Here is a 10,241-nt window from a genome sequence, read left to right as displayed (position 1 = left end):
CTTTGTAGACCAAGCTGGCCTCGAACTCAGAAATTTGCCTGCCTCTGCCTCCCAAGTGCTGGGATTAAAGGTGTGCACCACCACATCTGACTTTGTTCAATTTTTTTTTTTAAAGATTTATTTATTATTCTAAGTACACTATAGCTGTCTTCAGAAGCACCAGAAGAGAACACCAGATCTCATTACAGATGGTTGTGAGCCACCATGTGGTTGCTGGGATCTGAACTCAGGACCTTTGGAAGAGCAGTCAGTGTTCTTAACCACTGAGCCATCTCTCCAGCCCTGTTCAATGTTTTTAAAATAGCATCTCACTATGCAGCCCTAAATGGCCTGGAGCTTACTATGTAGGCCATGAACTCCGAGGTCTGCCTCCCGCTGCCTTCCAACTGATGGGACAAAACGTGTGCCCCATCATGCCTGGTCCCAGCTTGTCTCTTCTAACCTTTACAGAAAGCTGGCTAGTGTGCCCTGACAGGACTGTACAGTGATGAGGAGCTGACTAGTTTTTAACCACAGAGCTGGCTGGGAACACAGCCATTCTTTTTTCACCTTGTTCCTGATGCCCCTCTGACAACTGAGGGGACATCCCCAAACCAGCTACTCTGGCCACAAAGATCTACCTCATTATCAGATGGGCTACTCACTTTCCCTCTCCATAAAGCTGGATAGAAACAGAGCCAAAAATTACAGTTTACCAAGCTCTACCCTAAATTCTAACTCCTATAAAAGACCCAATGCAATCCACGACTGGGTCGGACCCTTGAAGAGCAATGAACCCAGTTCAGAAGCTACAGGGTGGGCTGGTGTGGTGGCTCGTACCTGTAGTCTCAGCACTGGAGTAGCTGAGGCAAGCAGACCATCAGGGGTTCAAGGACAGACTAAGCTACATAGTGACTTCCAAGATACCTTGTGCTATAAGGTGAGACTGTCTTAAAACCAAAAAACAAAATGTCAGAAGTCTCCCTGCAAAAATTGGGTCAGAAGAACCTGACTCTAGTAGTTTGTGTGTAGTTTAACTATGTGGCCCTTAACCCCAATATTTGAGAGGTTGAAGGAGGAGGAGGAGGAATTCATGTCCAAGCCAGACTGGACTATAGGAAAACTTGGCTCAACCCTCACCTCCCGCCTGTTTTCACAAACTGTCCTCAACGCTAACTGGGGTGCTTCATTACCCTCAAGTCACCTGTGTTAGGCCCATTTGGTAGCTGCATCTGTCAGTGCCCATGTTGGGGAAAGCTATGAAGGCGAAGCAGCCCGACTGCTTCTCCAGTGCCCACTTTCACCCACTTCCCTGTCTGTCCCAGACATCAAGCTTCCTTAGTCTAGAATGACTCACCTCAAAGTTTTTCTGCCACTCCCTTTCTCTCTTGGCTTTTTCCTGGGCTTCAATCTCCTCTTCTCTCTGTCGCTTCCTGGGAGGAGAAGCAGAGCAGTCTTTATTCAGGGCTCACAGGAGCTGAGGCCCAGCCAGGGGAGGCCTCATCCTAACACAGCGGATGACAAAACCCAACCCTAAAATGACATTTCACACAAGTTCAACTAGCAAAATGTAATTACTCGAGTCGACAACAGAAAATGCAGAAGCCAAGCCAGGCAGTGGTGGCACATGCCTTTAATCCCAGCACTCGGGAGGCAGAGACAGGCAGATTTCTGAGTTCGAGGCCAGCCTGGTCTACAGAATGAGTTCCAGGACAGCCAGGGCTACACAGAGAAACCCTGTCTCGAAAAAACAAACAAACAAACAAACAAAAAACAAAATAAAAGAAAGGAAATGCAGAGGCCGAATCGCCCCCAGTGCTTTTTTTCTTTCCCCCTCTCTGCCTCACCTTCCCCCCACCCCCTTCTCTCTTGTTTCTCTGTGTAACAGTCATGGCTGTCCTGAGAAGATCTGCCTGCCTCTGCCAGGACTGAAGGCATGCACCACCAGGTCTGGCTTCCTTTTTTGTTGTTCTCTGAAATAGTGTCTCAAGTCATTCAAGCTGGCCCCAGACTTGGACTTGCTATTTAGCCAAAAATAGTCTGAACAGGAGTATTTTTTTTTTCTGCCTTCACCTCCCAAGTGCTGGGATTGTGGGCATGTTCCACCATACCTGGCAACCTCCACACTTGTGACAATTAAAGGAAATCCCACTTGAGCAGAGTAACCCGTCCAACTATTCCATTACAATCCTACCTACTTACCAAAGCTGCAGCTAAGCGGCCTAGAAACGATTCTGGCCTCCAGAGCCTCAAAACCTCTACTGCATTCCAGAGAGGAAGGAAACACACTGCACTCCTCAATAAAAACAGATTCCCTACGGACAGGTGTAGTCGGTGTTTCCCAAAAGTCTACAATGTCTGACTGGCTCAGACAGCCTGGTCTCATGTATGCTAGGCAAGAGATGCACCGAGCTGCATCCCTGCCTCTCCAGCTTAGTCTCATAAATGCCCTACTACCAGATTCATCAGGAAATCCGCAGAGACCCAAGCGAGCTGATCTGTGCATTTAAATGGGACTAAGATGAACACGGAGATATGCACCTCTCATGCATTTCTTTGGCTTCTCTCTCTTTCCTTTTAATCTCCAGCTCAGCAAACAGCTTCATGGTCTGTTTGTAGACTGCCTGTTTGAACTGTAAGAAAATTAAGGACAAAAGAAAATAAAAGCAAGCATTTCACATCAACATTGACATCAAGCAATTACATTTAGAGCCCTAAAGATTACAACTGGGCATTGAACTGTCTGCAGGGAGAAGCAATAACACTTCTGTCCCTCAGAGAGAAAAGATGGCTGCCCAGGGGACCTTTCCTCTCCCAGCCTGCAGACGCTCTGTTAGGACATGGATGCACTTACGCCCCCACTTGGGATTTTATAGGGATCTCTCCTCTCTAAAACTCTACTCTTCCTTTTTATAATATTTGGAATGATGATGCTGAATCCTACATAGAGAACATATGGAGTCACACACATGCCCAAAACCACAATCCTGTCTAAAGGGACAAAGACACTAATCACCTGCTCATAGCTAGGTATGGCCATGTGACTCAAGAGTTTAGTCATTGTACTTATATATGACATCTAGGGTGCTCTGAGAAGGAGTGGCATCTATTTCCCCCTGTATTCTCATTTGTCACCTGAGCAAGATGAGACACCCTAGACTAGGAAGGTGAGATCCACATCGTTGTTGCCAGAGCCATAGACGAGCCAAGACCTTGAGGGACACATGGTGCAGAGCTACCATCAGCAGCCACCTGCCTTAGCCTACTGCATAGGACAGACATGTTCTACCTTGATTGAGCCAGTTGTGTCTCTGTAGCCAGTTCATCTTACACAATATACCTTAAGCAATGCATTTATATGAGCATATAACACAACATTCAATAGAAACCATAAAGACCAAGAACCCTATTTATTTTTATAGTAAAAACCCAAGCCCTCTTAAATGAAACCTCTACCACCACATATAACTCCCAGTCCACCCAGGGCCTTTTAAGAAAGGATGTTGCAGTTACTGCTACTACAGGGGCTGCTACTGAAGAGAAGCAAGTGAAGAGAAGTGGCCAGATCCCACCACAGCCATTACATCCCAGGTCCCTGTCGGCATTTTACTTCTTTGCCTTCAGTAAGTTTAGTGAGGTTTTGTTTATGTCTTATTTGTTTGTTGTGGGCTGATTTTTTTTTTTTTTTGAGACAGAGTCTAACTATGTAGCCCAACCTGGGCTCAAACTCAGGGTAATCCCCTGCCTCAGACTCCCAATTGCTAGACCATAGGCATACAATCACAAAGGCTTTTTTTTATATGTATTCATTTTCTACACAGGTATGTGGGTGCATTATGTATGCATTGCCAAGAAACACCGCTGAATCCCATGGACTTGTAGTTCTAGATGGTTGTGAACCATCAATGGTGCTGGAAACCGAACCCAGGTCCTCTGCAAGAGCAGACAGTGCACTTTACTGCTGAACCATCTCTCCATCCCTTTACTTCATTTTTTAAAAAAGATTTTAATTATATATGTATATATGTATGTATGTATGTATGTATGTGTGTGTATATATATATATAGAGAGAGAATATGTGTGTGTGTGTGTATCTGCATGAGGGTGTCAAATCCCTTGGAGCTAGAGACACAGACAGTTGTGAGCCACTGTGTGGATGCTGGGAGTTGGAGATCTAAACTCTGATCCTCAGACTTACATGGCAAGCATTTGACCCATCAAGCCAATTCCCCAGAATATATTTTAGTATCTTTAAAAGCACTAAATAGTGAGGTAAAGAGATGGTTCAGCAGTTAAGAGCACTGGCTGCTCTTCCAGGACATAGGTTCAGTTCCCAGCATCCACATAGTGGCTAACAACCACCTGTAACTCCATTCCCTAGAGATTGAATGTCCTCCTCTGGCCTCTGAAGGTACCAAGCATATATAAAAGCCATCTTCCCAGAACCCAACCTCTAAGTTCCTATGTACAAGTGTATATATATGGGTGTGTGTGTGTGTGTGTGTGTGTGTGTGTGTGTGTCTGAGTATGTGCTGGCTAGTTTTATGCCATCTTGACACAAGCTAGAATTATCTAAAAGGACAGAACATCTGTTGAAAAATTTCCCTCCATAAAACCTAACTGTACAGCATTTTCTCTCTCCTCTCTCTCTCTCTCTCTCTCTCTCTCTCTCTCTGATTCTTCAGCTGACAGTAAAAGGATTCATTGTACACGAGTTACACTTGACCACAAGAGAGACCAGAACTAGTCCAGGGTGCCAAAGGTCCAGGGCAGAGGGTCAGCAGGACTGTTTGGTCTGTTTTAGCCGTAGGAAAGGCAGTCATTTTCCCAGGTGATCATGGCGAGATGACGTTGTGGATCTACTAAGACTTATTACCAACAGCAGTATACAGTCCAACAGCTTGTCCCGGTGTCCCGGCCTTCAGCATCCCTCACTTCTGTTCCTGCAGGCGTCGTGGGTGCACAGGCTAGTTTACTTGGACCTCTGACTCATATTTCTTCGCTTGTGCCTCAGCCTGCACATTCTCTTCTTCTGCCACTTTGCTCTCATAGTGCAGGAATCTCAAGGAAGGTGGTGCTCAGCAGCATTGTTTGATGGAGATGTCCCAAGCCCACTGTGGATGGTGTCATCCTTGGGCTGGTGGTCTTGGGTTGCATAACAAAGTTGGCTGAGCACCCTCCATGGCCTCTCTCTACTCATCAGTTCCTGCCCTCACTGTTTTTGATGTAGCTCTGGCTGTGCTAGAATTCATATATAGACCAAGCTGGCCTCAAACTCATAGAGATCTATCTGCCTCTACTTCCCAAGTGTTGGGATTAAAGGTATGAACCACCACACCTTGTTTTTCCAAGTTTTTTTATTATTATTATTTAATTAATTAACTTATGTGTATGTGTGTGTGTTTAAATGTCAGCAGAGGTCAAGAGAAGCTATCAGATCTCCTGCAACTGGAGTTATTTAACAAGGCATTGTGAGCCACCGTGTGTGTGCTAGGAACTGAACCCAGGTCCCCTGCACACACACCATACACGTAACACATACCCAGATGGAAGACAAACATATGCACACACAGGATGGATAAAAAGGTCAATCAATGTCCTTCTACACGCTTTAGGGAGGCCTTTCTCTTTAATCCACCGTCTCCCAGGACAACTCACCAGCTCGGGATCATCTTCCTCCACATTTGTAGGCTTTCCTTCCTTCTTCAGTTGTTTTTTTCGCTCTTTAACCTAAAAACAATTTTTTTTCATCAAAAGATGAGCCCTTGTCCTTTGAGAATAGCCACTGAGCTGTACATATGTGCACTTTCCATAAGGAGAAGATGACACACTCCTCCATAGGCACGGGGTAAGAGAAAGGCAAGAGCCTCCTCCTGCACCGTTAGTAACAACAATTTCTGACAACTCTGTAAAAAGCAACTAAGACTCGGAGCCTTGGGTCCTTCCTCTAGCGCCATCTAAAATCCACTCTAGCCTGCACCCACAGCAGACACCAGGGAAAGCGCAACAAGCAGAGAGGTCCCCAACTCATAAGGGCTGAGTCACAGACAACGGCCTTAGACATGGCCACTTAGCTTTCTTAACCTGTGGTCAGAGAGAGCACATTTGCCACGCTTTAGAAGGCTCTACTAAGTGGGCGGCATTTTAAGTATAAATAGTACTTCTAAAGTACATTCTTGATAGTTTCCACTGTGAAATTCCCGGAAACCGTAATTTTCACATGGCACTGATTGATACGCTCAGGAGACTGACACTAACTACTCCCACCAGAGACCTATGAGAGGCAGCCAGGTTCAGAAACACTTTACTGCCACCTTGTGGCCAGGAACTCTAAGGAAATACAGAGGATTAAAGAACTGTCCCATGCTCTTCTGACCTTACAACTGCAGTGTGCTACATGACCAGCAGGTCCTGGTTCCAGCCCCTTCCTTTTCCTACTTTCCCTCCTCGACCTTATCTAAAATGGGTCCATCTTTATTGTTATTGCCTACAAAGTTCTGATTCAGACTCCAAAGCTCTTTAAAACCAAGGTGGACTCCTGACTGACTCTCCATTGATGACATCCGTCACTCTGGACAGAGTCTTGAGATTCTTGCTCTACTGGGTAAAAAAAGAGGGGGGGGCTTTCTAACTGGGCACAGTGGTGTGTGCCTACAATCCTAGCAACTGCATGTGGAGAAAGATCAGGAATGCCAGGCCAAGTGCTCTTAACATGGCTCAGCAGCTCCTCCCGCAAGAATCCTGGTTCAGTTCCCAGCACCCACACAGTGGCTCAGAACCATCCCATAAACTACCAGAAAATCATGCCACCCTGCATATCAGGCATGCCCATGGTGCACATACATACATGCAGACAAAACATTCATACACATAAAATAAACAAATCTGGCACTTAAAAAGAATTTACGGTCAGTCTCAGGTACATTGCAAATTCAAGGCCAGACTGAACTACATAAGACCCTCTTTCAAAATAATCCAACCAAAAAAAGAAAAAAACCAAAGGTCTTTCTACATGGATACAATGGCATACAACTCATAATCCCATGGCTCAGGAGGTAAAGCGGGAGAATTAAGAAGTCAAAACCAGCCCAGGCTATCCTGTTCTGCAAACCCAGCCAGACCCCATTTTAAACAAACAAACAAAAGCTGTTATTTAATTTGCTCAACTGAGCCTTCAGATTGCTGTTGTTAACCTGGACGTTCACTCACAGCCTCTCTCATCTCTAAATCCTTCAACAAACCAGGGAGTCAACAGGGTCAGAGCAGCTCCACTTCCCCACTCTCTGAGGTAGGATGGCATCTCGGCTGGGGACCAAAGGTGGCTATCAACACCACACAGGACTGGCAGGGAAGTGGGAGTGGCAGTGTCCTAGCCACATCTTACCCTGACCTCGCCTCTCAGGAAAGGATGCTAGCTTTGGGCTAGTCCTGAGCAGCACAGCTAACCAATAGAGAAAATGACCAGTGGTTTGCAATGCTAGGTTGCATATACCCTTCTACATGGTGCCCCAGGCCTGCTGTCACTTCCTATAAACACAGCAGCACTAGCGATACTTACAGTGTGTTCCACGTATTCTTTTCCTGCCTGAATTACATCCAGGGCCCTCTTCTTTTGTTCCTGATCCAGTAGCAACTTGTAAGCTTTGTCCACAGCTAATGCAAAACATTGAAGTTAACTGTTTCTGCAAATACCCTCTCAAAGTCTGAGCTATACTCAGGCAGTGTAAATGGACTTGCACTGTCTAAAAAATTCCCTACTTTGTTAAGTTATTTAATGTTGTTAAACCCATTAAAAAAAAAAAAAGCATACAACCATAGCAATGACCTTGAAAGTCTTAGAAAAAAATATTAAATATACACTCAAAGTTAAATATACCACATCTAGATTTAACACATTGATAAAGTTTCCCACTTATGTTTAGCAAAGAAAAAAAGGAACCTATGCAATAGAAGTATATTGGTAGACACCAAAGTTTTAACAAAGCAAGATTAATGTGCACTTTCTTTGCAGTGCTGAGGACTGAACCCAGAGGCCTCTATCAAGCTTGCTAGGCAAGCACTGAGCTCCACACTCAGCCCCCAAGGAGACAGTCTGCTTACATGGCTGCTTTACTGAAACCCACAGCCTTTCCACAATCAGTCATTCCTTAGCATTGACAACATATATCACTCAAATATAGGTAAATGTACAAATACCTTCAAAAGCCTTCTGTGCTCTATCAGCATCGTCCTGGTTTTTGTCAGGATGCACCAAGATGGACAACTGCATGGAAGAGAGAAGTCAGGTTCATCAGCAGTTCATGGGCGTGACCTGAACTCTTCATGCACATCAGTAAGTAAAATATGAACTTTTTGTAGGAAAACCTCCAGATGAGCCTCCTTTCAGCCATTTATAAGATTGACTCCTGACTCGCTACCATTGATGGGGAGAGAAACTACGTGGAGCAAAAAGAACCATTTTGGGAGATGGAGACCTACTGTTAACCCACAGTCCTGATTTGTGATTCTAACCTTGTCACATGCTAGCTTTGCAACCCTGAGCAACTCAGTCAGCCCATCTTCACCTCCTTCCTGCACTATCCCTGGAAAGACACCTCCATCTAAATAGTTTGATGCGTGAGCAAAATGACCAATGCAAGTAATTAGCATAAACTGAATATGGAGACCCAAACCTCAATGCAGAGGAGGACTGACAGTCGAGGTTAACACAGTCGAGGTTAACACAGTTGAGGTTAACACAGTCGAGGTTAACACAGTCGAAGCATCAAACGTCTTCTGACAGCCTCTGTGTGTGACACCTCATCTAACTATCTGGACACATTACCAGATGAAGTCAATAAAATAGACACAGAAAAGCCCAAAGCACTTATTCAAGTCTGCAGCGCTCCTAAGTAAGGGAAAACTAAACTAAACTAAACTAGTAGATTAAAACTAAAGTCCTATGTACTCTTAACTATGAAACCATCTAATGAATTACTAAGAAGTCATAACTCAAGATTGTTGATTCAGGAAAAGTTTAATTAAGTACTAAAAAACTGTTTGTTAGATTGAGAATAACTGCTAATGGACTGTACTGGAAAACAAGACTTTGGGAAGAGGGGAGAGAATGCGAAGCACAGATCAGAGCTCAGGAAGAATAAAGCTATAAAGTTATATAATGGGAAATGACTGAGCAGGCAAAAACAAAACAACATCTTAGCTTAATATAGCATGTGGGAGCTCAGAGGTAACTATGAGTCAGCAATGTGGAAATCAGCCTCACTGAGGAGCACTGGGTGTTAGTACAACCAGTAAAACTGTTGTTCAGAACTGGAGTGTGACCAGGTCTCACTCACACGAGAGAAGCCTGATGATACAAAGAACACAGGAAGGAAGAAGACACTGGCAGGAATCAGGGACCAGAGAGCTACTTTCCTGAAGAAGTTTCAAAAAGTACTTGTTACATTAAGACAGGTAACTTATTTTGTAGAAAGGTCTTACATTTACTGGGGTGGAGGGTCTGAACACATGCCATGGCAAGTGTGTGGAGATCAGAGAACAATTGCTAGAGGCACTCTCTCCGTCTACCCCGTGGGCCCCTGGATCACTCCGGTGGTCAGGCTTAGCAGCAGGCACTTCTACCTGCGGAGTCATCTCACTAACCTAAGCGAGGTATTTCTTGAGTGCTTACAACCTTTGTAAGACATAAAGTTACTGAGTAGGTTAGGCATATGGTTTGTGCTATCATCCTTGCTTAAAGGCTACAGTAGGACAAGCATACAAACCGGGTGTTGGAGGACAGTCTGACAACACGAGATCCTATCTCAAATAAAAATAAGTTTGTAGTTACTCTATTTGGATATAAAAATCATTATACCCACAGAAAAACTTTAACACACCTTCTGTGTCCACTTTGGTTCTGGACAGTATAATTAACTCCATTAAGTAAAACCAAGTGAAGTGCTTTTACTTTTACTTAACTTTTTTTTAAAAGATTTATTTATTTATTACATGTAAGTACACTGTAGCTGTCTTCAGACACACCAGAAGAGGGCGTCAGATCCTATTACAGATGGTTGTGAGCCACCATGTGGTTGCTGGGATTTGAACTCGGAACCTTCAGAAGAGCAGTCAGTGCTCTTACTTAACCACTGAGCCATCTCTCCAGCCCCATAAATTTTTTTTTTTTAAAGAGTCTAGCAGGAACACAAGCTTGAGGGCCACCGATTTGAGCACACAGCCTGGAAACGATGACCATGACATTATAGAGGACATCCCCCCA

At 44.5% G+C, this 10,241-nt stretch overlaps 1 protein-coding gene across 1 annotated transcript in view; it reads right to left on the bottom strand.

The window, feature by feature from the left end:
• Positions 1–10,241, bottom strand: part of Dnajc8 (DnaJ heat shock protein family (Hsp40) member C8) — a 23,774-nt gene that overhangs the window by 1,246 nt on the left and 12,287 nt on the right. Inside the window, exons 7-8 of the mRNA XM_021200490.2 lie at positions 2,521–2,612; positions 1,337–1,412 (exon numbers count right to left, since the gene is read on the bottom strand). Coding sequence (XP_021056149.1) covers positions 1,337–1,412; positions 2,521–2,612 — 168 coding nt within the window. The remainder of the gene's footprint in view (positions 1–1,336; positions 1,413–2,520; positions 2,613–10,241) is intronic.

Source organism: Mus pahari, chromosome 6 (genome assembly GCF_900095145.1).
Source record: "Mus pahari chromosome 6, PAHARI_EIJ_v1.1, whole genome shotgun sequence".
Lineage (NCBI taxonomy): Eukaryota > Metazoa > Chordata > Mammalia > Rodentia > Muridae > Mus > Mus pahari.
The sequence above is the reverse complement of the archived record's forward strand: the minus strand, read 5'-3'. Positions and strand labels throughout refer to the sequence as shown.